The 27985-nt window shown below is 44.8% G+C and overlaps 1 protein-coding gene across 21 annotated transcripts in view; it reads left to right on the forward strand.

The window, feature by feature from the left end:
- The window catches only part of LIMCH1 (LIM and calponin homology domains 1), a 294369-nt gene extending 268723 nt beyond the window's left edge, over positions 1–25646 (forward strand). For 5 of the 21 annotated variants that reach the window (XM_080927843.1, XM_080927846.1, XM_080927848.1 and 2 more), the window contains 12 exons: positions 3001–3047; positions 4619–4699; positions 5854–5946; positions 6755–6856; positions 7780–7904; positions 8787–8911; positions 9937–10060; positions 11779–11865; positions 13588–13696; positions 16184–16286; positions 22664–22722; positions 22839–25646. In XM_080927843.1, coding sequence (XP_080783969.1) covers positions 3001–3047; positions 4619–4699; positions 5854–5946; positions 6755–6856; positions 7780–7904; positions 8787–8911; positions 9937–10060; positions 11779–11865; positions 13588–13696; positions 16184–16286; positions 22664–22707 — 1040 coding nt within the window. In that variant the 3' untranslated portion in view covers positions 22708–22722; positions 22839–25646. The remainder of the gene's footprint in view (positions 1–3000; positions 3048–4618; positions 4700–5853; positions 5947–6754; positions 6857–7779; positions 7905–8786; positions 8912–9936; positions 10061–11778; positions 11866–13587; positions 13697–16183; positions 16287–22663; positions 22723–22838) is intronic. The other 16 variants (XM_080927845.1, XM_080927849.1, XM_080927850.1 and 13 more) reach the window with 9 other exon arrangements.
- The last annotated feature ends 2339 nt before the right edge of the window (positions 25647–27985 follow it).

Raw genomic sequence — 27985 nt, forward strand, 5'->3', positions numbered from 1 at the left:
ATTTTCCCTCCAGTGTATTTTATTAGCCTCTGTCAGGGAGGACGGCACGGAGCTCATTGCTCATGGTTTATCATTAGTTCTTTTTTAAAAAGTGGTCAGCTATTTAGGGTCACCATTAACACCATCTGAGCTGGTCCCCCTTAACTTTTTTTTTTAAGATTTATTTATTATATATGAGTACACTGTAGCTGTCTCCAGACACACCAGAAGAGGGCATCAGATCTCACTGCAGATGGTTCTGAGCCGCCATGTGGTTGCTGGGATTTGAACTCAGGACCTGGAAGAGCAGTCAGTGCTCTAACCACTGAGCCATCCCTCCAGCCCTCTCCATTAACCTTTATCAATCATTTTGGGCACCCATGTAAGAGCCAAGGAACATTTGGTAAGAAACTAAGTTGTACACATACTAATTGTTACTAGTCTCTTAATGTAGAGGCAAATTCGCCACCGCTTCCAAAGCACCGGCCCAGAGTTTTCAGGCTTACAGTCCTGAAAACAGCTAATGAAAATAAAATCTAACAACTGGGTCAACAGATTTGCTATATTTAGACATTGTCATTGTGTTCTGTTCCTAGCACTTTCTAACTATGTAAATAAGACATATAGTTAGGAAAATATGTAAGCCATATCAATTGGTCTCAATGCCTTCTGTATTTACATATCTCACAAGACATTCTGGATTTGATGAATTGATGTTGAATTAAAGAAATTTACTTCGTGCTTTATCCAGGTTGAATAATTTAAAAAATTAAATTTTATAGTGCTGGCGTATTTTTAAGTTAATTCCTCAAGGGAAAACTGGATTTGGCAGGCACTTGTTCTGTTATGATAAACACTGTGATTTTAAGCGTGAGCACTAGAGAAAGAGCTCCCTTCGTCCTTGGCTCCTAAGTTCTTAGCTACACGGTCTTCCTCTCTTAGTTTTCCCCAAGATCTAACTGCCTGTCAAGTACAAATTACCACACTCCGGTTTTTAAGAGTTGGATTTAGTTATTGTAGAACACTTGCAACAAGCGTAGGCATATAGAGCCAAGAGCTGGGCATAAATAACACACTCTTCTTGAACACTTTCCTTTAAAAAAAAGAGAAGGAAAGAAAGAAGGCATCTGCAAGACAGTGGCAGGCCTTGAAGTAGTATGTGCCTGGGCCTGCAGGCCGGGCACCCAGCCCTCAAGGTCTGGTCTTATAGATCTGGCCAGAGGCTCAATCTGTACTTCCAGCAAGTTCGAATGTCCAAGGAATGCTGATGTGGCAGCCCAGGAATCCTGACCTTGAACTATTTATTTAAATGGTGTCTGAAGACATTGCACATGGATGCGAGACAGACTTTAGCATTCATTTAGACTTTGTGGAGTGCCCGTCTTTCTGGAAGCCAGAGACCTCCAATAAATGGAGCCTTTGAAGGCATGATTGTCTTGAGCTGGAATGGAGTGGAAGAAATCATGGCTTATGGCCCAGATACAAGAAGTCAGTACACACTTAAGTGACTAGGCTGAATCCCAGCATCCAGTCCAAAGGAACCAGAGGCCCTGGAGCCACACCTCATAAATTCTTTCTCTCTCCCAGAAATTGGTGCCTCCCCCGTTTCTTTAAAGTTGTCTATTTATAGAAGCTCACACAGGCCACTGATGATCTTCCTGTCAGCATGAAAAAGGTTCCACAGGTTTCCCCCCAAGAACACATGTGGGCACCATACAGCCATTTGACATTCTGGAACCACTCATAAATACAGTGGAAGCCGACAGAGTTCCGTTGTCCAAGTGGTTTCTATAAAACAAGGGCTTTAACCTGCAGTGTTCATTGTTCCAGGAATGGAAGCAGCAGAGCCCAATGGCTAGAGAGCAAATGCTTGCCAGAACTTCTGTGTGCTTGGCACCTCCGGCTGTCACAGACACGTGCCTGGCGGTGTATTTGAAGGGAATTGAGCCACAGACTTCCCCCTTTCATAGGGTGTGATGTGAAGAGAACCACAAGCCCACGACACATCCCCACTGCCTTTTAGATTTTCCTAGAGTTGCTCCTGCATAGCCTATTACGATGACATCTTAACCTTTAACCCTTAAAAGCAAAATCCCTACTAAGTTCAGGCGTTAAAATCTATCACTCAGCACCCACCGAGCAGGAACAGAGACTGGCCAGCTCTGCTGCCCATTGTCCCCGTGGTCAGGTTTTAGGTGGGTTCTGGTGAGATGTCTTAGGTGTCAGTCCCTGGGTCCAGTACAACCGAGCCTTCCTTGACATGTGGGCTGTGTTCTGCTCAGGTCTCACTGCGTTTCATGAATTTCTGCTTGTTTTATTTTGCTATCTGATCTAGAGCTGCCTGGCTGTGCCCCGCTGAGAGTTCAGAACTCTTGGCGACGGTCCCAGTTTTTCTCCCAGTCAGGTAAACAACATACCGGCTCGCTGCCTTTTCTTCACGTAAAAAAAATCCATGTTGGGGCAACCAGTGGGGTTTTGTCTTCCTTTCTGATTTTGGATAATTCTTTTTTAAGAGAGATGCTTGTTTGTGACACACAGTTAGCAGTGAGCTTGTTCTTTGATCTCAGCACCTGCTGTACTAAAATCGGGAGGAATGTCACAGAACATTATATTGATGACATCATCCATCCCTTCCCGGCTCTTCTCCCTCTAAAACCATGATTGGAAGCCACAAGCGCGGTGGCTCTCTTGTTAACTGTGTCACACTCTGTTCTTCCTGGATGACATCTGGCCTCTCTGTGTGGCACTTCTCCGTGTCACACAGTGGAGGAGCTGCTCTCTGCCAGAATGCGAGGTGTACTAAGAACCAGCACTAATAGCCGTAGCCGAAGCTGCCTAGAGTCTAGTACCTGGTGCTTCCGATACATTCTTCGTTCCTTTTGGTGATGGGTACAGCCTGCCGCGGGTCTCTGCTTCATTGTGATTTTCTAATACTGACAACGTTAAGAGGAACCACACTCAGCGAGAGGACCACAAGACCAGCACAGCCAGACTGATGGCTTCTCTTCTTTCTTTTATTAGGCATAGCAGATTCTCCAAGCAGTGAAAAGTCCCCTGCGAGCACACCTGTAAGTATCCCTCCCTGAAGAACAAAGCTGGCCATTTAGAGTGGTTTTTACTTGTGTCTGATTTTCTTAAGGAATACTGAACCAAAACTAAGATCTAAAAGTTTATTTTATTTTATTTAGATTTATTTACTTATTACATATAAGTACACTATAGTTGTCTTCAGACACACCAGAAGAGGGCATCAGATCTCATAACTGATGGTTGTGAGCCACCATGTGGTTGCTGGGATTCGAACTCAGGACCTCCAGAAGAGCAGTCAGTGCTCTTAACCACTGAGCCATTTCTCCAGCCCCCAAATTTTATTTTGAAACAACAATGTAATGCTGCCCCGCAGATTGTAAAGCTGCGAATTATCATTATATGAGGTGATTTTTCTGTCCTGCCTGAAAACAAAATGCTGTTCCCTTTCTATCCTTGAGCTCAGGTTTACTAACCTGGGCTAGCATGTATGACGCCGGAGGTAATTTATAAATCCTCTCTATTTAATCCTCCTTGACTGCTCAGTGAGATGCAAATAGCATTCTTTCAGGGTAGTTGTGATTATTGATTAAAATTATTATATAATCCCTGCTATGCAGGGCCTGATACTGGCAGGGCCCTTCCCTCTGCGGTATCCAGCCTAAGATGCTTATCATGGCCAGTACTACTTGGTATCTACAGGCAAATGTTTCCCTTTGTGGCCATGTAGAGTGGACCCCGGCTTATCACATAGTCCTGATATCTCCAGCCACACTTCAGAACAAGGAGCCATATATGAAGGTCCGGCCATAACCCAGTACCAATAGTCCCGAGTTTTCTGGAAGACGAGAACCCCAGAGAGACTCCAAAGCTGGGATCAGTACACAGAGCTGAAGAGGGTGATTTAACACATTGACTTCTAACTTAAACGTCTACAACTTTTGACATCTACAGCACAGATGTCAAAGTATGCATGTGCCCCTGGGTTGGGATGGAGAGGAAAAGGTCTTGCAACAGGACACACGGTCACTGCCTGTGTGTGGGAAGGAGGAGTGAGGGAATCTGTGGACTCAGAGTCAGAATCCACCTGTGTTCCTGGCTGTTCTCAGACCTGCCATAACCTTCTCTATGGATCTCACTTGTTCTCGGTCTTGGGTTGAGTATTTCCTACGCGGGCCTCCGGGCTGCTCCAGTCATCTTGTTCTGAGGTGATATCAACCCACTTCAGGGAAAGCTGCCACGGGAAGCAATGGTGGTATAAAGGCATGGCTTCAGGATCAGCAGACAGTAGCTCTCAGATGATACACCAGAATTAGCATGCACAGAGGGCTCTTGCCCGGGAGCAAGGATGCTTCTAACATAGCCTTCTCATTCCTACGTCTAATCACTGTGTGTTTCCGTTATCCATAGGAGGCACAGAGGCATAGAACCAGCCTAGCGTTTCAAGTTTGGGAAATGGTTTCTGCCACCAAAAAAAGGCAATTAGATTATGAAGATTTGTTTCTGTGTCTATGGGTACCATGTTGAGGCTGTCTTCTCTCACTCTGGCCAGCCCTTGAGGACCTGCCTCAGTTCTGATCACGGGGTTGCTTTGTTTGTTTTTCTTCAACAGTTTAAGTTCTGGGCATGGGACCCGGAAGAGGAGCGCAGGAGACAGGAGAAATGGCAGCAGGAGCAAGAGCGTCTTCTCCAGGTAGGACTGACCTGCAGCTCTCCTCATAACAATGTCTGTTACATTAAATAGATTTTTAGCCCAGGAGACAAGGAGTCTGGTACTTCTCAGAAACTCATATGTCTCTCAATGCTTTGTGTCTGGGTAACAGAGTCTTGTACTGATTCTTCCTGCCATGGGAAGCTGGGAGAGGGTTCACTAACGCTCTAAAAATATGTCTCTAGGCAGTGATTAAGGCTCAGTTTACTTGCATCTATTACCTCCTCAGTCACCAAGTCCCAGTTCAAGAAACAAAGAGGATGAGTTAATTATGCAAAAGCTAGTTGGTAGCACTCGGGTAGAATAGAGCTTGACATCAGTCTAATTTCTTCAATAGAATCATCCCATTTTTTTTCCAGTGAAAGCTGATGATGATCAATTCTAGAAATTTTCTGAGAAGTGCAACATGCTTCCATTTGCTTCGTGTCCAAAGTGACCCAGTGACCTTTGAAACTGACCCATTTGTATATGGGGGCTGTGCCGGGAACATGTGGGAATAGCCCATTTTTAGTTGATGAAGTGAAAATTCACAAAGATTCGATTAACTGCCTGATATCACACAGCTGATAGATGCAAAGCCTGGACCCAAATCCAAGTCTTTACAACCCTAAAACCTAGGCTGGTTTTGCCACACACCCAAACACTCACCTAGAGAAATATCACAAGCCTCGGGAAATCTAGTTCGACTTGCTGCTCTAGAACTGAACTGCAATGTGGCTTACTCTACTTCTCCTTCATATTTTTCTAACATTCTTGCCCTGCTTCCCATGGTAAGAGAGAATAGGAAGTGAGGCTGGACCATAAAACCTCAGAGCCCCACCCGAGTGATATACTTTCTCTAGCAAAGCTCCGCATCCTCGAGGTTTCCAAACCTTCCTAAACGTCTGCATTAACAGGATCCCAATGTCCAAAACCAGGAGCCAACGGGAACGTTTCTCATTCAAACAGCCACATGCGCCTAGCGTAATGAATAAGGAACAAGAGTATGTTTCATTCTTGTGGTGTGAGTGCTTTTAGATTCCAAGTGGTCACTTGTGAAGAATGTCTTGCAACAGGTTGTGTGTGTGGTGCTTTAGAAGAAGGGAAAACTTCCCAGTGATGGACAAAACGCTCATCCCCAAATGTTCTTTGGACAGGAGAGGTATCAGAAGGAGCAAGATAAGCTGAAGGAAGAGTGGGAAAAGGCCCAGAAGGAGGTAGAAGAGGAGGAGCGCAGATACTATGAGGAGGTACGAGGCTCCAAAGGGAATGTAACTTTGTCTGCATGGTTCGTCCAAGTCTGGCCCCAGCCTTTGTGTGCAGCCTGTGCGTGCATGTGGCTGTGTCTGACTCTGGTCTAACAGCAGAGCCCCATCAGACTCTTTAAGAGGATCGCATCATATGGGTTCTAACAGACCACAGTAAAACACCCCCACCATGTGGACTGAACCATGTTCAAGGAGCCACTGTAATAACATGTTCCCCAGCCCAGATCTGTCTTAGACAACACTGAAAACAGCAATGTATTTGAGTGTACGCACTCACTTGTAGCAAGTGTGTTCGGTAATAATGAGTTAGTTTTATAGGATAATTTTGGTACTGAAAGTAAATTCACACTTACCACTGACTACCTTTACTATACCATGAATAAAATTTGTGTCCTGTTTAATATTTTTAGCAATAGCAACAAACAGGCCATGGCACAGAATTTGGAGGTGGGAGTATAAAGTGTCTGCTTCCAAAACTTTGTCATGACCTACATTGTCGAGAACGTTACCTTCAGTGACAACCTGTTAAGTGATCAGCTCCACAGTAGTTTTTCTTGACCATGTTCTTTTCTATCTCTAATTAAATCTTGTAACTCAATACAAAGCTCTAAACAGCTATATATATGCTGTTATTTGATTTGTATGTTCCAGAAAAATAACATTTCTCCAACACCCTGCTTATTTGTATGTATCTGATGATTTTTTCTTGGACTTTGTATTTATTTTCTCTTGACAGATTTTTGCTTTTAATTTTTTTTCTCCATCTTATTGATTCCTGTCTTTGCCTCAGGAGCGTAAGATCATCGAGGACACCGTGGTCCCGTTCACTATTTCCTCCAGTGCTGCGGATCAGCTGTCTACATCCTCATCCGTAACTGAAGGCGGGATGAGGGTGAGATCACTGATGAAAACCAGCTTGTGACACACATAACCTAACCCAGGCTTCCTCGTCACATCCAGCACCGGGTCGGGCGGGTCCTTCAGAGCCATCAGCTCCTACACGGCCATTTCAGCCAGCCTGCTGCCTGCCACCACCACCAAACTCTAAGAACAGGATTGCTCTTCCCTTCCAGGACCATTGCCCCTCCCCCACGTGCCTCTCCCTGCCATGCCTTGACATGCATTTCTCTGCATTTTTTTCAGCAGCAGCAGGCATGTCCACAGTGCGTTCCCACCTACCGCCACAAAACTTGCTGCTCCCCCCCCCCACCAAAATATTCCACATGATCTTGACATTGAGAGTTCAATTCCACATGACCTTGACATTGTCTTTGAGGGTGGAGAAAGCCTGTAAAGACTGGTTGGCCCCTCATCCCCCAAGTAAGGCAGTGAAGGGACATTCTACGTAGAAACATGCCAAGACTTGCAAAATAGAATAATGTCATTGAAACCAGAGTCCATTTGTCTGGAAGTAAGCAGTCCCCCGTGACCTCATTTTGTTTGGGAAGGGGGGTTCCTGACCGATCCCTTTTGTGATAATTTTTAGAAAGATCTCAATTGCATATTTATTCTAAGTATTTGGGAATCATTGCAGTCTTTTGGGGTGAAGACTATTCTTTGGGGCAAAAGTGGGAGAATAAAGCGATGGTGGGTACACCGTATGCATGTATACAAGTTCTCAGGGTCTCATCCCCGTGTACGGAAAGAAAGCACAGGTTAATAACCTCCTTAAAATGTAGAGCAAAAAAGATAAAACTTTTATTATTCAAAGAAAGGAGAGGGGGTGGGGATGGGCTTTAGATACTCCATGGTCAAACATAAAAGTCATCTAGCGTGTTTAAATCATATTCAAAATGATCCCGCGTTTCCCACCAGAATAAGATGGACTTGGAAAACTGTCACGACAAAGAAAAGGAGAGAAGACAGAAGACGTCTTTCCAGGAGAATGACAGTGACTCTTTGCTCAAAGCTGGGGAAAGTGGCCTACCAGAGGAGCACAGGTGTGTGCCAGGCTGCCCCAAAGCTGGGCTCCACCCTTCACTCCCAGCAGGGCGGGCTCACTGCTTTACAGTCTGACAATGCATCCCGGGTTCTTTAAACACACCGTGATGGCTCTGAAGCCAGCATCCTGGTGCGCCTGAATATGTACAGCAGAGAAATGGGTCAGAGGGTCAAGGCGCTTGCTGCTAAATCCCCAGAAACCAATTAAAGGTAGAAGGAGAGACCCAACTCCACAGAGTTCGGCTCTGCCTTCCTCATGCATGTAATGACATGTGAACACACCTGTTGTGCACATGGATATGCACATAATCAAATTTAAGTGTTTTAATAATGTTTTTAAAAAATTAAAAAGAGAGACCCATTTTAAATAAAGACAATAGGAAACTTTCCTTTCATCCCTTTAAATCTTTCCTTTCTTTGCATCCAGAAGCCACCGAAAGGCCTGGAGATCCCAAGTGACCCAGTTGTTTGCTTGCTTGTTTATATATTTAGAAAGAGTAGATTGCAGGGCAGCCCTAGGCTGGCCTTGAACTCACTGCCCTGTGGTCCTTCTGCCTTTGCCCGAGTGCTGAGTTCCAGAGGTGCTTCACTCTGCCTGGCTTCCATGTGTTGGCTACAGTCATCGATCCCTTGTGAAACTCGGGGTGCTTCAGATGAACCCCCTAGAGGTGACTTGCTTGAAGAGTCTGGTGGACAGGGAGGATCTCAGAAAGGATTATTTTCTGGGTGTGTTGATAAACAGAATGAACAGACAGTCTGTTTCTTTTTCTTCAGTTACAGTTGCTAGCTCCGTGTCCTCAAGTATAGGGACAATAAATTTAATCCAGTTGGTTTTGTCGCTGCTCTGAAGTTTATTTTGTTTTGTTTGTTTTGTTTTTTAGCAGCCTAATTCAAAGTCCCTCAGCTAACTCTGAAAACTCCGAGTCAAAAGGAGTCCATCAGGACTTTCATCCGGAGGCAGAGCCTGGGGCCTCACACTGTGGAACAAACCCACAGCTAGATCAGGGTAAGGATGAGAGATAAGCCCCAATACTTAAGTTCCTACAAACTCTTCATATTGTCCAAAACTGACCTCTGGTGGCTACAAATTTCCCTTTAAGGGACCCTTCCCCTTAGCTTCTGTTAAATATATAACATAAACTCCCGCCATGAGACCAGACTCCCCACAATGTCACTGGGGTCTGAGTGAGACCAGACCAGGTATTAGCATTTTAAAAACTAAAAACTATGGCTGGTGAGGGGACTTATGAATAAAGAGCCTGAGGGCCTAAGTTCAAAGACCCGTGGAGTGGAGAGAGAGAAGCAACTCTCAAGAATTTTCCTACACACACACTCACACACACACACACACACACACACACACACACGTACACGTACACAATCGCATACACACATACACACATACACACTCACACATACACACACACATACACACACACGTACACACTCACACACATACACACACACATACACAATCACATACGCACACACTCACACATGTACATATTTGTGGCATGTGCTCCTTCCTCACAAAACGTAATTATTTTTTTAATTTTAAGGAAGGGGCTGGTTCAGTGGCTAAGCAGTGGCTGCCTTTCAGAAGTCACAGGTTTGATCCCCGGGACTTCTGTGGCAGCTCACAATCGTCAATGACTCCAGATCCAGGGGGACATATGTAACACCCTCGTACAGCCTCCATGAGCCACAGACATGCATGAAGGCAAAACACCCCTACATACAAAATAATTTTTTAATCAAAGGGAGACTTTAAAAAAATTAAGATTTTAGAAAAATTATTTTAAACATCATAAACAGTGCATTCTTCGAATTTCCCAGTTCCACCACTGAACATAATCCTCCCTCCACCCATAAAAACGCCTCTTGGGGAGTAGAATCTGCCAGCCAGATTGAGATACACCCCATACAGAATTACTGTAAGGACCAGCGGGCCTCAGCTCTTTAAAGGAACGTGTCTTCCTGGGCATCAAAATGAATTTGCCGAACATCTTTATGTTCCTTCCTTGGTCTCAGATCCGCCTTGGAACCAACAGCTATCAAACCCACCAACATCCATGTCGGAAGATGTGAAGCCCAAAACCCTGGCCCTGGAGAAAAGCGTGAATCATCAAATTGAGTCTCCAGGGGAAAGACGGAAGTGAGTAGACAAATAAAATGGGAGCTGGGGGGGGCATCATATCTTTTCATGTATTGACTTAGCTGGGGGAGGTGTGAGATGGCTGGATGGCAGCTGCATCTTTGTGCTCGGTCTCTGTTTAATCATTTCGAAGCACTTCGGTATAACAGGTCCTTAAAGCGTTTGAACCAGTTTCTCTCAGGGAGCCTTCCCAACAACCTTACAAGGCTGATCATTTACAGTGAAGAGTTCAGGGAGGTTAAATATTAGAGGAATCTCCACACTGCTTCACAGTGAGGCCACAGTGAAGGCATGCAGTCACGCTTTCAAAATCCTGGCATGGGTCCTCCCTGAATCTCATGCCACTTGGATCCAGACTTGTGGGTTCAAATTTTGTCTCTGCCTCTTACTCAGAGCCTCTTACTCAGAATCTTAAGCACATGTCTTAGTTTTTCCTGCCTCAGTTTCCCCACTATCGAATGAGAATGAGCCTTGTACCTTCAGATTTATCCACCTGACAGATAACCAACACCCCGTTAGCTTCTCTGCCTTCTCAGTGCTGCGCTGCCTTTGTCTGGATGCCTCCGGTTTCCACGGCTGTGTATCTGAGGCTCCAGGATCTATAATAGGAGCTCAGATCAACTAGATGCGATTTCTCGTACTGGGTAGTAATGATTTCCACTGATTTTGTTCCCTTTGCTTGGTTTGTTTGTTTGTTTGTTTGTTTGTTTGTTTTTCCTTCCAAGCCATGGTGCTTACATTTTGCAAATGGGACTTTTGGAGAAGAGACGCTTGCGCCACCTGAGGAGGGGACCGGGTGGGTAGGGGCTCGCGGGATCTCATAGCTGGTCAAGCAGCCAGAAGACAAGAAAGACTTTTCTGCCTGTGATCTAGTTTTTCTTTCCTTGCTCTTTTCTCTGTCCTGTTTCTTCACCCACGAAATACACTTCTCAAAGCTGACAACTTGATCCCACGTAGGGCTCCTAAGCAGCCTACGCCAACACGGCATTCTGGCAATATCAAACGTGTAATTTCTGGTGGTCTAATGAGATCTGAACAGTCTCAAAAACATTTATTGCAGACCTCCAAGGCAGGGACTGTGGCTCTGAAAACCTCTCCCTCTAAGATTGGCCCTGTTTGCTCCAATAGCCATGTGAATCCAACTGTACATGTGTGATCTTTTTTTTATTTGCAAGATCTTTACCATAAAGTGATTTTTTTCATTGTTTAGATCTCCCCTGAACTTCTGCCCTTAAGAGTTTCCTCTGGATCTTTAGTCATTTTTCTGTCACACTAAGCCCATAATTTTCACATCAAACTCAGCAACAGCAGCTCCATTGACAGTGTAAAGAGCAGTCCAGCATTTTTTTAGTGAAGAATTCACCAGGATTGTCCTTCCTGAGCAACAGTGTCGATACGGTTCACATTTACACACATGTGCCATCCTTCTAGACATGGTTACTAATTATGTTCCAAAGCAAAACAGACAACCAGGCATGGGAACACGTGTTCATAGCCCCCACACTTGAGGGGCTGAGCCAGGAGGAATACTGAGTGTGAGACTAACCTGGGCGCCACAGTGAGGCCTTGTCTCAAAACAAATAACTAAAGATGTCAGTAGGAGAACCTTTTGTGGTCGTTTTGTTGCTTTGTTTTGTTTTGTGTTAAGCGGAAATGTCTTTTGTTGTGGCTTCTGTTGACTTCTTTTTATAACTGTGGGCTCCTTTGCCATGTTGCAGGAAAAGCCCTCGAGAGAACTTCCGGGCTGGGCCCCTGTCCCCTTGCTCTCCTACCCCTCCTGGCCAGTCTCCAAACAGGTACAAGAGGTCAGCAAGCCTTTCTAAGGCTGCTTTGTGGTCCTGCACTCAATGGGCGTAATTTTGGCCAGTCTAGTGCTTGCCGACCGATGCTGGTCTACATCCCTTCCCCACACACAGAGGGGGAGGAGTTGAGAGAACATCTCCATCTTCCTGCAGATTCATCAGCACGGGGTAGAAAAAGTCAGATGTGTGGTGCTGGCCATGGCCATTAGGTTTTAATGACATTGTGTGGAACCTGTAATCTAATAATAAAGTCCACCAGACAGATGCTGGGCTCCTGCAACAGTGCCTTTGCCTCTCAGCCCTTAGAGGACAATGGGCTACTGGCTCCTCTAGAGAACCAGGGTGGGGCTGGGAAACAAAACCCCATTCTTCTCTTTATGTCTTCCCTAGATCTCTAACTGTGGCCCCCTGGACATTAGATGGTCCCTGTGATAATCTTTCAAAGCTGTCTAAGTGTCCATCTGTCACGGGCACAAATGACCGAGGACTCAGTAGTTTTCACTGATAGCTTTCTTATTATGGCTAGATAGAGTGGAATCATCTACAGGGTTCGATGAGGACAGCTCTTCCTCCCCCGCATGTCTGCCCTTCTGTTTCCTCTGTCTGCTTTTGTCCACTGTGGTTTCAGAGGGCAACGTGTTGGTGTAAATTTCTCCTAGAGCTTTGCAGCAGTGGGCATCCTGGGGAGCTCATTCTGGTATCTGCAAAGCTTCTATAGGAAGACAGCCTGGTGGTAGCAGGTGGACAGTACCCAGGGCTGTGGGTGGAGGAAGGAGGTGGGTTCAGCCCCAGGAGTTTGCAATACAGACAGAAAAGAAGTACCCTGTGTCTGTTCAGTAGAGATAGGCTAGCCAGCCCTCTCCTTTTGTGGGTAGAAGGGAGACCTAAGCAGAGCACTCAACAGTATACCATGAACTCAGGGCATAGCTGGAACCCTATCGCTCAGGCCTCCACAAGGCAACCTTCTCTCCTGTATCACAAAGGACTCTGCAAAAAGGAAACACCTCAGCAGGCCGATGCACCTTTAATGGAAACTGCTTGTGCTGGATGGTTTTATGTCAACTTGACACAAGCTATAGTCTTTTGAGAGAAAGGAGCCTCCGTTGAGGGAATGCCTCTAACTAAAAGGCATTTTCTTAATTAATGACTAATGAGGGAGGGCCCAGCCCATTGTGGGCAGTACCATTTCTGGACTGGCCATCCTGGGTTCTGTAAGGAAGCAGGCTGAGTAAGCAGCACCCCTTTAAGGCCTCTGCATCAGCTCCTGCCTCCAGGTTCCTGCCCTGCTTAGGTTCCTGTCCTGACTTTCTCCAGTGAGGGACTATGATGTGGAAGCGTACAGCAAACAAACCCTTTCGTCCCCAACTTGCTTTTTGGTCATGGTGTGTCATCACAACAATAGAAACCTTAACTAAGACATTGCGGAAGCTGCACGGAACCTTGGTAAAGCTAAATCTTCATGCCATGTCGTTAGGACTTCTGTAAACACGAGACACATATATTGAGTCATCTTAGCATGCCCCAGACACAGCCGATTAAGCACCCCGTGGAGGCCTGTCACCTTCAGCTTGCTGGCAGTGTATGGCCTGCTTCACTCTGTACCCATTTTCAGTTTGGTGACCCTCACGTTATTCATTCTTTATGAAACCCATGTTACCATGTTTGCATGATGTTGCCCGTGTTGCAGGCTGAGGCTCTCACTGTGCCTTTGGTTTTTTAACCCAGGTCTATAAGCGGGAAGAAGCTGTGCTCCTCCTGTGGGCTCGCTTTGGGTAAAGGCGCTGCAATGATCATCGAGACTCTGAATCTCTACTTTCACATCCAGTGTTTCAGGGTACGTACGTAGCACTCTCCTAAGGTGATGTCAGGGTTTGGGTCTTGTCCTGCACTGAGAAAACCCTCCTGTAACCTTACAACCCCTCCCCTCCTGCAGTAGACAGATGTGTAGGTCACATCCAGCGGACAACTCTCCATCCCTGAATCCCTCCAGGAAACAAAATCCTCCTAGAAGAAGCGAAACCATTTGCCTTTCCAGATACTTTCTGTTGCTAGAAGCAGACATTTAACAAGAAGTTGCAACTGGATGTTGGAAGACCGTGAGGCTTCTGAGTCTTGTGGGCCTTAAAGGGTTTACTGAAAGCGTCTTTGCTGTTATTACAGTGTTAGGATTTTTATGTGATGGGGTTTTAGATGTTGTCCTCTGCCCAGTAAGTGACTGTGGCTAGCTGTAAGATTTCAATGCTTACAGCGAGTTTGCCTGAGACCTTGGAATGAGGCTCCCTCTGAGAAGCAAAGGGCTCCTCTGGGCTGTATTAAGTCTATTTATTTTGTTTGAAGCAAGGTCTCACCATTGTAGCCCAGGCTCTCCTTGGTCCCCTTGAAGTCCTTCTGCCTCATATATATGTGCTGAGATACTCACTATCTTGCACCACCATGCCCAGCCAGTCCCTTGGCTTTGCTGTACCAGCCTCTGTAATAAATGCCGAGTTCTATAAGAGTAAGGACTCTGTCTTCCTCCGCTGCCACTGTTGTCCTTGGCATCCAAACAAGTAGACATCAGTAACCATCGTAGATGGATCAGCATGGTGCAGATGGCCTAACTTCTAATGCCAGCTCTCCTGGTACACGCAGGCTGTTGCGCTTGAGTTGCTATCACATGACTCAACGATCTACCAGTATATCCCAGCCTCTCTTCCTACCCGTAAGCACCTTTCACGTGAATATAATTGATTTTTGAAGCCAAGCTGTCGATCTCTGAATCCAAGTCACCACTTTCTCTGCCTGATGCTGACACCTTGTTTCTCTATCAGGATTTCTATTCTCTTCCCCATTGGCAGCTCCCTTGGCCATAAGATCAACTTACATGGGATTAAAATAACTCACTTTGTTCCCAGTCTAAGAGACAGTCAGTGAAATTCACAAATCAGATAAAACCAAGTAAAGTAGTTTCCATCACACTACCTAATATATTCCTGTGGCCCAGCTAGTCTTTTAAAAAATGTATTTATATACATTCCAAATTTTGCCCCTGCTTCCAGGTACCCCTCCAAGAGTTCTTCACCCCATCCCCATTCCCCTTTGCCTCTGAGAGGGTGCTCCGCCACCTAACCCCATCACCCACCTACCCACACCCACCATAATCTCCCCAGTATCCCCCCTTCTCTGAGGCATCAAGTCTCTACAGGACTAGGGGCATCCTCTCCTACAGATAAGGTAGTCAGTCCTCTGCTACATATGTGCCAGGGGCCATGGACCAGCCCATGTATACTCCTTGACTGGTGGCTCAGTCTCTGTGAGCTAGTCTTAGAGCATGAATCAGAGGCTGGCCTGACTTTTCTAGAAGGAGCAGGCCCCCAGCTGGAGCCCCCAGTGCCACTGTCCCTATATTCCCTATATATTGCAGATGCCTCCTATATTTCCCTCTGCCCTCAAACCACTGGGCTCATATGAGTTCCGTCCCCACAGTGCGCCCTCAGTGAACCTATAAAGTGGGAATGCACTGTGACCTGTGCTCCTTGGCCATCCTCAGCTGGAATGTCCCTGAAAGCCTCAAGAGACTTTGGGAGTCATGTGATAATCCATCTCCCATGTGTCTGTTTAAAACTAGTAGGGTGTCACTGTTGGACATGGTCCTTCTGTCTGGATTGAGAGATTGTGTGTTGTTACAGTTGAGCAGACCCTCAAGGCGCTACATTGTCCCAACCATCTTCCCAATCCCAGGGCAACTCAGTGTCTCCCAACCTGTGCCCTCCGTAAAATACAAGGAACTAAGATAAAATGCTCAAAACATAATTTACTTTTACCATAAATTGGCTTATGGCACCATATCTGACCCAAAACAGATGCTTAGTGAACATGGAGATTGTGGATGTATCCCTTCACGGATCACACGAGCGGTCCGCGTTACTGTCCTTTTGCTATGAAGAGACACTATGGCCAAGGCCACTCTTACAAAAGAAAAAGCATTTAATTTGGGGCTCATGGTTCCGGGGGTGATAGAGTCTGTGATCATCATGGCAGGAAGCAGACAGGCATGGAGATGGAGCATTAATTGGTTACTTTATATCCTGAACCACAGGTAGAACAAGGCTCTGAGCCTGCTGTGGGCTTTTGAAACCTCAAAGCTCATTTCTGCCGACACACCTCCTCCAACAAGGCCACGCCCCCTAATCCTTCCCAGACAGTTCTACAGCTGGGGACTAAGCATACAAACAAATGAGCCTAAAAGGCCATCCTCACTCAAGCCCCCAGAAGCGGTCACCAGCACGCGGTACACATACTGTCTTATTTGTCGTATAACTTCTGTACGTTCTGTCCCTAGTGCGGCATTTGTAAAGGACAGCTTGGAGATTCAGTGAGTGGAACCGATGTCAGGATTCGCAACGGTCTCCTAAACTGTACCGACTGCTACATGCGATCCAGAAGTGAGTATGGGGAGATTCCTCTCCCCACACACTGTAGGTCAGGAATTTTCTCCCTCCAGCTGATATTCCTACCCCTGGAAAAAGGATTCGTAGGATGGCTGTCAGACAAATAAAAAACCAATAATCAAGTGCTTCCTGCAGGAAGTTCCTGTTCCTTTGGGTAAATGATTTGTATGCAGGAGTTCATGGGCACATAAGACCAGTCCAGGGCTGAGACAGACTCTCAGCTCTCTCACCTTGTGGAGTCAGGGGAAAAGCTGGGGTTTGCAGGACGGTCAGTCTAGCCTGTCTGTGAAGGGCCAGCACCTTCTGGAGGTAGTGGAATGTGGAGAGTGGCTGCCTAGTGTTTGATGAGCTCGCGCCCACTCTGCAAGGGTAGCACCCTTCAGGAGTTCCACTGAAGAATATGGTCTTGTTCTTAAATGAATCTGAAAACTCATTGAGAGACAAAGTAATGGCTCCTGTTTCTCTATCGCTGCCAGCAACTTCCATACCTTAGCATATAAGATATTTGTTTTTATTTACATCCCAAGTGCTGCCCCTCCCAGGATCCCTCCCAGAGTCCCCCCTTCATCTCTGAGAAGGTAGCCAACTCCCTGCTCCCCGTATTCCCACACTCTGGCACATCAAGTCTCTGCCAGGGTCGGCACATCCTCTCTCCCTCCCTCCCTCCCTCCCTCCCTCCCTCTCTCTCTCTCTCTCTCTCTCTCTCTCTCTCTCTCTCTCGCTCTCTCTCGCTCTCTCTCGCTCTCTCTCGCTCTCTCTCTCTCTCCCTCTGAGGCCAGACAGGGCAGCCATGTTTGGGAACAAATGCCAGAGTCAGGCAACAGCTTTAGGGAGAGCCTCTGCTCCAGTTATTGGAGATGAACTGCATGCCTGGTACATATGTGCAAGGGTTGGGGGGTGGGCTCAGTGTGTGTTCTTTGGTGGGTGGCTCAGCCTCTGAGAGCTCCCAGGGGTTCAGGTTAGTTGACTCTGTTGGTCTTCCCATGGGGTTCCCATCCCTTCAGAGCCTCCAGTCCTTCCCCCAACTCTTCCATAAGAGTCCCTGACCACCACCCACTATTTGGCCGTTAGTATCTGCATCTGTTTTAGTCGGCTGCTGGGTAGAGCCTCTCAGAGGACAGTCATGCTAAACTCCTGTCTGCAAGCACAGCAGTATCATTAATAATGTCAGAGATTGGTGCTTGCCCTGTATGGGGTTAAAGTTGGGCCGGTTATTGGTTGACCATTCCCTTCCGACTCTGCTCTATCTTTGTCCCTGTATTTCTTTTAGACAGGACACATTTTGGGTCAAAAGTTTTGTGGGTTGGGTTGGTGTCCTTATCCCTCCACTGGGGGTCCTGCCTGGCTACTGGAGGTGACCCCTTCAGGTTCCTATGTCTCAACTGTTAGGTATCTCAGCTAAGGTCACCCGCATTCATTTCTAGGAGCCTCCCCCAGTCATAATAAGATCTTAAAAACTGACAGGCTGTGTAGGGGAGTTTCTGCGCCACACTCTCCTCAAGAAGGTGCATGCTTTATCTGCAGCCACCAGAGGGCGCTGCTGTCCTACTCTTCAGACAGTTTGAAGCTGGCTGGTGGCCGGCAGGCTGTATGCTCATTAAGTAGAATACTTTTGCAGTGAAGAGACCTGAACAGCTCAAGACCTTTTCATGAAAATTCACCCATTATATTGGTGAAATAAAGTCTGAAAATAAAAAATATTATTTGTCAAAATAAATGAAAAGATATATCACTGGCTTCTAGATAAGGATAAAACAAAATTAAATTGTTTTCATTTATAGCTATAGATTCAGTGCATTAGAGAATACTGAGGACTATATTCTGTTAGTAAACTGAGGTGATACAAAAATTAAATTCAGGTTGTTTGGGTCTATGAGAAACCCCTGAAGTCGTAGAGTTTCAGTTGAAGATATTGTCAAATAAGGGGTCAGTAAATTCCTAGATTAAACATGGCATTGTTAAACCTTGTGTTCTATATAAAGTGTACAAATAGTAATTTACACACCTCAAAAATCTGCATGTCTAAATATACAAATGCACACATATGCGTGTAATGTAGAGTAATTGTATTTTTTGAACTGGACTTTTGTGTGTTTTGGATTTTTTTTTTTGTTTGTTTGTTTGTTTTAGGAAGAGAAAATAAGAACCTTTCTCCCAGGTTTCAAAATGATTTTCCACCCTCTATTTCTCATAAGTCCTGCTTTCTCCTCAACCCCATCAAGCAGCTGAAATCACGGTCCCAGGAGGCACTGTTAGAATCAGGGCAGGAACTGTCATGGCAGCTGCTGGATCCACTGTGGATCTGAAGTTTTTTGGTAACAGCGCATGCTCAAAAGATGCCAGTAAGCCTACATACCCCTGTGGGCCACAGCCACGTTCCCATCCAGACTTTTTGGAAGTTAGTGATTTCTTCTGGGAGTTAGGATTCTGGCCAGGAACTTATGTTATACAAGCAAATGTGAAGGGGCAGAAACTGTCTTTAATTCCAACTAAAGACAAGAGCCAGAGAGTTCCTGGGACATATAGGGACTATGATATTAGTCTAGAGGAAGAAGAAAGCTACTTGAAGGTAGACTATACACATAATATTTTGTTTATGATAGACTTTTTCTTTTATTAACACATATTCTTTGTGTCATTTTCACACATGTACATCCTATACCTTCATCATTGTTAAGCACACACACACAAGAGCCATTATCTTTTCTCAAAATACAATACTTTATTTGTGTGTTTTTAGAATGTTAAGAAATACCAAGAAGAAAGCAGAGGGGTCCAATTGTTTTCTGCCCACTGTCTCTGCATATATACCTCTCTAACATTCGAAAGAATAGCCAAGTCAACAAACTTTAGAATTCTGTAAGGTTAGGGATTTTGAACTGTTCAGAAGCATACCAAGCTGGGATCAAAATCCCTCTGACGTCATCCCTTTCCGGTGGTTTCTTCAGGGCAGGGGTGAAATGGATGTTCGTATACTGCACACGAGTTCCATCTAGCTGCGTATGTGTTGGGATTCGATCCACAGAGTGACTGAGCTCCCCGCACAAAGTTTCCCGTATAGCTGTGTTCAGCATAATACCTTGTCAGTGTTGCCTCGTTCTTTCTCCTGATTGGACACTGCTTGTTCCTGGGTTTGGAACAGTATTTGTCAGATACTTCTGCGAGCATCCTTGCATGTATCTGGAGGGACACGTGTCATCTCTGGTGGGTAGATACCGAGCAGGAGCAATGCTCATCAGTAGGTTCGAGCTTTGTGAACATTTTACCCCTGTCGGGGCAGCTTAGGGCAGGGTGCTCCGTTAGTGTGCAAGAGAACCGGAGAGAACCAGGGAGAACCAGGGTTCCACTCTTGAAAAACAAACAAAATCTCATTCTTCTAGGTAGGGAGAACCTCGGATTGCCTAGATATATAGCAGGCTGGGTGTGGGATGGAGTAAGTGTGTGTGCACACGTGTGCACATGGATGTGTGCGTGGGGACTAAGGTCAGCAGCAGGTGTCTCCCATGGTCACTCTTCACTATTTTTTGAGACAGGGTCTGTCCCTGAATCTCAGTCCGCTGTTTAGGTGGCCTAGCTGGCGCATACCGCAGATTCCCCCATCTCCACCAAGTCCCCTGCATCGGAGTTATGCGCATGCGCTAACTACCACGTCTGGCTCCTGGGGACCCCAGTTTGGGTCTTCGCACTTCCGTACTTTACCAATTGAGGCTTCTCCTTAGCCCCAAGATGTCTTTTTTTGATTCCAAGTTTGAACCTCTTTCCATATGGGTTTTTCTCCAATTCTGTTTTTTGTCTGCTATATGAAACTCTGCCCTTTGTAAGCCCTTCTGCCGGGACCCGATCCATTGAAGTGTTTTACAGGTTAAAGACATTTTCCCAGTGTCGTGTTCACCGCATGGTGTGGTCACTGTCCTTTGTTCACTTCGTGATTTATTTCAATGGAAAAGACCTTCATGTAAAATAAACACATAAGCCTTTGCCTTTTAAAATTCCAGACCTTATGTCCCACTCAGGGGAAGCGACACTTTCTGTCCCAAAGGTCTGTATAGACAAAACTAAAGTAGCTTTCGGTTTGTAGGCGTGTGATCCTCGAGAATGTAGTTGAAAATAAAAAGTAGGCAGCGATCAGGTGAGTTAGCCAAGGATGGGCCTAGCATTAGTGATGCTGTTTTCCTAACTGATAGGAAGTACGCGTGAGTTCCCGCGTCTACGAGTCTACTTCTGAATGTCTGAAAACTCATTTTCCGTTTCTGAGCGGTTTTAATTGTATCTTCATGATTGTTTTTGAGGTTGGCTAGTAATAATCATATATGCTCTGGTTTGTTTCTTCTTTTTTTCCAAGTTTTTTTGTTTGTTTGTTCTGTTGGTTGGTTGGTTGTTTGGTTGGTTGTTTGGGGTTGTTTCGTTGTTTGGTTGTTTGTTTGTTTGTTTGTTTGTTTGGTTGGTTGGTTGGTTGGTTGGTTGGTTGTTTCGTTGGTTGGTTGGTTTTTTAGACGAATATTAGTATCTTTTTTCTGGTTTCTCTTTTATTTCAGAGAATGTGTCATGTCACATGTTCTTTTTTATTGAACAACTTTATTTTAAAAAACAAAGATAAATGTACAGATTTTAAAAGCATTTTTGCATAAAAGTATCTGAATAAGTATTTTTTGGCTGATTATGATTAAGTGAATATATGAGATCAAATGCTTCTTTATTTCCCTTGATGTCTTAAGAAATAAATGTGTTCAGGGATGTTGTTGTGAGTAGGAGTCATTTAGCTCACGGAATATAAACGTGCTCGACAGGGTGACTGTCCCCAGATGCAGATGACATGTGGGAAGATGGCTGGAAGTGATTTTTTTTTTTTTTCCTATTTTAAAATTTTGCTTTGAATGGATCAGGGAGGAGGTGGGTTGATGGGAAGTTGGGTTTATGTCAGAGGCGGTCCAGAGAAGCCTGTGGGGGGGAAAATGAATATTTAATCCTACTTTTTCCAAGTAACTAGTCACATTCAAATGAACCTTTTTTTTTCCTGTTGGAGGAAAATATGGCAGAAAGCATATTCAAATGCAGGTCCTAAAAGCCATGCAAGGCGTTTTTTAAGTTCATATGTAAATGGGAGTGAAGTGCAAAGCCAATTACCCGTCAGGAGTCCAGCCATCACATGCGTAACTAGTTCCATTTAGCTTGGGCTTTGGATGGCGCCTTTGCACATGGCGCTGCGTCCCATCATGCTCTCTGCTGAGATGCACTTAGCACTAACTCCCCCGGGTCCCCTCCATCGTGACTGTAGTGCCTAAAGTGAGGAAGAAGCCTTCTGAAATCTTCATCGAGGACTCGAAACACGACCCGTGTTAGACTGGGTGACCAGATAGAATATGAGATGCCCAAGGAACTGCCTGAAATTCGAATTTCACATAGCTATGAATTGTTGTTCTTCTTCTTGTTGTTGTTATTATTTTGGGGTATTGGTTTTTTATTTGGGGTGTGTGTGTGTGTGTGTGTGTGTGTGTGTGTGTGTGTGTGTAAGTTTAAATGCATATGAAAGTCAGGAGTGGTGCCATTCTTTGGGTGCTCTCCAATGTATATATGCATGTGCACACCTGTCTGTCTGTCTGTCTGTCTGTCTGTCTGAGCCTGAAAGTCAAGTGGGCTCGGCTGACAGCCCAGTACGCCCCAGGAACCCATCACGGCCTGCTTTCCCAGTGCTGAAATTACAAGTGCGCCATCAGCATTAACTTGCTCACCTGGCCTTCGAAGTCTCTTCTTTGTCCCCTTTGGAATGGCAGGTGGTGGTGGCAGCAGCTTATTTGAGATAGATGCTCAAACTCACACTGTAGTGTAGGTTGGCCTCAACATCAGCATATAGCCAAGGCTGGACTTGCACACCCGATTCTCTTGTTTCCACTTCCCATGTGCTGAGGTTATAGGCATGTGCCAGCACACCCCAGATAAACAATATGATTTCACATTTGGATTTCAGATATATAATCGTTTTTTTCAGTAGATGCATGTTCTATGTACTACACTGTAGATTTTAGCACAAGTATGTCCCAAATATCCATGGGATATACTTACATTTAAATTGTGTATTTATCTGGAAGTCAAATTTATTGGGTGCTCAGTATTTTTATTTGCTCAACCTAACAACCAGGTCTTCAGATCATTTAGATTTCTCCAGTTACAGTGAACTGATTCTTTGACCTAAGACCTCAAGAGAAACAAAACAAAACAAAACAACCCTCTTCTTGCTTAGGTGTTCCAAAGGACAAATTAGAAAGCTTGAGTGGGGTGGGGGGTCATTTAATGTAGAGGAAATCCAGAATCCTTACATCAGGCATAGAGCATAGGTACCACACGCACACTGAGCTCACACTGTGTTCTTACAGAGCCCCAAGTGATGACACATCCCGTGCCCAGTGCCCAGACATGATGTGGGAGCATCAGGGTAGGCCAGGAGGACATCCCACCCTGTGAGGAAGAGACTTCAGCGAGGGTGCTGCTAACTTGAAGCGTATGAGGTGAGGCACATTGACTAATCCAGGTTTGTTTCTCTCACCACAGGTGCTGGCCAGCCTACAACACTGTGATGTGACTGGGAGCTTCCGGGTCACTGAGCATTTCTCTACTAAGAGTGTCCCTTGGCAACTGCTTTATTAAACCCCAAATCCAGGGGCTTCCTGGCATTCACCTAATTTCTGGAAGACTCTCCTACAGGGTGGCATCTGCTCTTTTGTCTTGTAGCACAATGTCTGTGCTTTGGTTGGAGGGGGGGCTGATTTCTTTTTCTGCATTTGCACAGTGTATACAAAAAAATGCATTGTAATGATCCTGAAGAGCTAACAAATGGTTTTAGCACGGGCAAGAGAGGCTTATGGTTGGAAAGGTGTTACTCTCTTGTTTGGGAAATAGCAAAAAGGTGCAATAAACCTGTTGTGTTTTAGTATTTCTAGAAATTAAACACGTCATGTTTACAGAATTGAGCTGCAGGAAGTGGAAGACATGCCAACTGAAGATTATAAAGTGAATGCGTTTCTAGATGTCCCGGAAAGTTCTTTCTCTGAACTATAACTTGTTCTTTTTAAGGCAAAGACATTAGTCTGATAATATATACTGTACTCCCGAAAACATTTGTGTTACTTACAATGTTGGGGGCAGAAGTCCTGCCCATAAATTATCACACTGTTAGTAGTATCTGTGTACCCTAGACGTCATGTCATTAGTGTAGGCTGCTCCCATCGAATGAAGAGAATCCTTGCAATGCCGCCAGACATCTGCCCTGAAACGTGGCACAAGGGTAGGAGCAAACAGGAAGGAAATAGATCAGCCATTGTCTTCAAACGTACTAGGACATCAATGAGGAAGTATAACTGCTTGCTTGCTCCAAGCACTGGGTTAGGGGTTGTTAATGAGGGGCTTGATGTGAGGAAGTGGGTATTAGGCACCAAAGGATCATTAGGAACAAACATATCTCGTGTTTGCCTGCAAGTTCTCCTTGAGGGCCTGAAGCCCAGGTATCCAAAGAAAAGCATTAAGTTCATCCCAACTGAACCCAGACGTGTGGTGACAAGCCTGATCTACAATTGGCAACAACATGGCCGACCCTGCCTGTCCCGGAAGTCCTGTGCGCGCCTTCATCCTCCTACATCACCTTCTTTATTCTCAAGAATTCTGGACCTGACTCGCCGAGCTCAGAAGGGATGGTGGCGGAAGCCTGGTTTGTTCTGTGCCCTGTGTGGTACGTTTCAGCTGGACACAGCATAGATGCAGTGGTTCAACCGTCCTGACCTAGCTTCCAGGCTCTTTTCCTTAAGGCTGGGGAAAGAACTATCCGTTCTGCTTTAAAGGAATGGCAACTGGGTGAGGTGACGTCAGGCGAGTGTGGACTATGGGTACACTCCTAGTAGGCTAATGTAGCATAGAAAGAGAGCAGGTAGGTGTTTTTCTGTTATGTAAGCAATAACTTTTCCTGTGTCTTATGGAGTATGGCTAGCAATTATGTATTTCCATGCTAGACGGTTCTTTGCATGTGGGTTCCTTATAGGTGCAGACATCGCGGCCAGTGGAGGTCCGCTGGCCACGTTGTCATTTGGACAAGCTGTTACCGGATTGAAATTCACACATCATTTCACTCAAAAATTGTGCCTTAGAAAAACGCAAAGCTGTTGCACATGGTGACGAACAGCAGATTCAGAGCACCAAAGGGAGATGAAGTTACTCCCTAGTTCCCACGGCTTCTCTCGGAGGTGTTTGCCGCTTTACAAGGAATAAAAAAAAAAAAAACAAACAAAAGATTTTGAAAGACAAATTAAAAAAAAAGAGGAAAAATTTAAAAGAAAAAGAAAAGTTTTGAAAATGTACAGATCAAGTCCAATATTTTGATGAAGCACCTGCATGTTTTATTAACTATTTTAATAACGTGGATGTTTACACTTTGCATGATACTAACAGAGTACTTTATGAGAAATGATGCACAAAACATGTACGACGTGGTCACTCATAAGCAACTTTTATAGAATATTTTTTACATGTGCAACGCCATCCATTATGTCAGGAGCACATGAGTACCGCACATTCTTCTGGTTTCGAAAAGCTATTTCTACACATTTCTTGGTGAGACTCATTGTCCGTGTATCGGAGCTAGACTGGAGTCAAGAGAAATAAAGCCCCGTTCCCCAAGTGCAGAGCGTGCTTTCCCGTAATGAACACTAGTCACCAGCCTGGAATAATCTCCAACGTCTTCTAAATTCTAATTGCCAACCGTTTCCATTTCTATTTGATTTCTATTTCATTTACAGCCGGTTACATGGCACCTTCGGCAGACTGAAGCTTGTCGTTTTCCCGATGCACCATAAAAGACTATGATCTATTTCTCTTCAAATAATATTTGAGATCCCAGGGAAAAAAATGCTCTGTTGCGTGGAGCTATAATGTAAATGTGTTTGTTTAGAAACCAGGCAAGGCAACTGAGCGATTTATTGCTCCTACGGGACGTAGCTGATTCTCTCCTCTCAGACTCCAAAGGCTTCTTTCCCAAGGACAGAAATGGGTAACTCTGTAACTCTTTCTCACTAGCAACTTTGTGACCTTTGTCCTTCTTTCTGTAAGGTGTCATTAACACTACACACATTCTAGCTACATTGTGTAAGATTCGGTGAGCTGAAATGATCCACCTTTTGATGTGAGTCCATCCAAAAAGACCTTCCTCTTCTGGGTGGTCGAAGTTCTCAATCAGTTACACTAACTTTCATTTACAATATTTATTCTAAAATGCCTCTGAGAAATAGTTTAAAAAATTAAAAATGAAAAGTTGTCTAAGACGCAACAGCTTTTATAGTAAATGTACATTTATAAATAAAAGACTCGAATCGACTTGGTGTTGCTTGTTTATTTCTGGAGAGGTGGGGTAACTCTTCTGGGGGGGGTGCAGAAAGTCTCGGGGCTTTTTGCTCAGGGCTGCATTGTCAGATGATGTCAGATATGTGCACTCAAGGTCCTCAGATTATGAGAAGTCAGACCCACCAGCCATTTGTAGGGGTGGATGTGGAGTTGCCTCACAAGAAAAGGTTTTAAGTATTTGAAAGTAGACACACCATGACCAAGAGAGATCATTCAAGGTGCCTATGGAAGCTTCCAGAAACAACCAAGTACTGATCAGTATTCAACACTCGCTGGGATAAAGCAGTGCTAGCCCATTGAGGTCAGCCCCTGCTACCATTTGCCCTCTATTTCCTCCATGGTCTCTGCTCGCTGCCTATGCAGTTGGCCCCACGAAGGGCCTTTTCCTCAGTTGCCTGGGGAATGGACCAGAGATACTAAGAGATAGTGACACCCATTGGCACACCACACCCCCCACACACACACCTTTTCTAAAGCCCTTGAGTACCTTGCCTCATACTCAGTCCCATGTTTTTACAAGTTGCAAACCACAAGCAAATGCCTGGAAACTTGCTACTGTTTCAGGGAGCCAGTATTCTACTTGCTACTGATGTTGTCTGGGGTTCTGCTTTCACACAAAGTTTAGTTGGCAGTCAGATGTTGCTACCATGAGAAACAAGTGCTTTTCCTTTTGTGGAAGAATGTTCAGAGTTACCAGAGTAACAATCCAGTTGCTGGGGCTGGAGAGCTGGTTCTACAATTAGGAACCCATGGTACTGCTCTTGCAAAGAACCCAAGTTTAGTCCCAGTGCCCTAGTCAGGCAGCGCACATCTGGTTGAAACTCCAGTTCTAAGTGGTCTGACGCCCTCTGCTGGCCTCTGCAAGCACCTGCACCCTTATACATGTACCTACCTACACAGAGGCACGTACATAGTTTCAAACAAACAAACAGATCTTTAAAACATATAATTGTCGCAATGAAAGCTACTAGAATGCATTTCAGAACCAATAGGTGTTACTCTGTAAAGTCAGGGAAGAATATCTTTATTGAAATAAAAAGCATTTATCTCTGCCATATAGAAATAGCTTTCTTTAGGTTCTAAGTACTACATTTTTTAGCCTTAATCTAGACTTCAAAACTTTCCCTCCCCCATTCTTTGGTAGTATCCGAGGTATTAGTTTAAAACTAGAATGGCTCGATCAGTTGGAAATTCAATGAAAATGCCAAGCACCGTGCAGGACTAGAGCAAACGGAACACAGTTCTGTCTGAAGAGATCGGCAGCTTCCAACAGCGCCCTCTTGTTTGCCCATGAAATGTCCAGTTTGTAGAAGTGAGCGATTCTAAACGCCCTCTAACATAACGCTTTCCAAAATTACAGAATTCCAGAGCCAACGAGATGGTTCCGTGGGCAAAAGCACTTACTGCTGAGAGAGATGACCTCAGTTCAATCCCAGGATTCACACTTTGTGTCCATAAAAATGCACCATGGCATGCCTGCCTGCGCGTGCGCACACATGCTTATGTGCACAAAATATGCGAGTGTTTAGAAAAAAAAGCTTTTCAATCCTAAATTATGGAGCTCAAAATTATATATGCCATGTGTGCATATCTACATGTATATAATATTATACATTACATAGGTGTGTATAAACATGTATATAAGTTTGTACTCAGAAAATTAGTTTACAGCCTATAACAGGTTTTGCTTTATTGGCTGATACTAATTTGCTGTAATTTAAATACTTTATTTTGACAAATATCACACCAATCATCTGCATTTGAGGGTGTTTGAGCTAAGAGGTTCCTCTGCATCATCTGACAATGCTGAGAGTTCTAACACACTTGGATAGCTGCCCAGTGTATGGTTTCAGAGATTACTACTTTCACTTGGGGTCCAGATTAACTGTGTCTTTCCCCTAAACAGTTTCATGTTGCTTATGAATGGCTTCAAGGGACTCAGGAAACAAGATTGTCTTCCTACCCTAAATCTGTTTGGCACTATTTGAGCAACTAGACTGTTTCAAATTTTTTTTTCTTTTTTTCTATGATAGCATTTCTGGCATGTTCCAAGATAGATCTGTGCCTACCAGTGTTTTAGAGGTGAGAAACTGGGTTCTAAGAGGAGTAACTGATGTGTCTCAGGTATTTTTTTTAAAGATTTATTATATATACATACATATAATATATATATACACTGCAGCTGTCCTCAGACACACCAGAAGAAGGCATCAGATCCAGATGGTTGTGAGCCACCATGTGGTTGCTGGGAATTGAACTCAAGACCTCTGCAAGAGCAGTCAGTGCTCTTAACCACTGATCCATCTCTCCAG

Source organism: Micromys minutus, assembly GCF_963924665.1.
Source record: "Micromys minutus genome assembly, chromosome: 1".
Taxonomy (NCBI): Eukaryota; Metazoa; Chordata; class Mammalia; order Rodentia; family Muridae; genus Micromys; species Micromys minutus.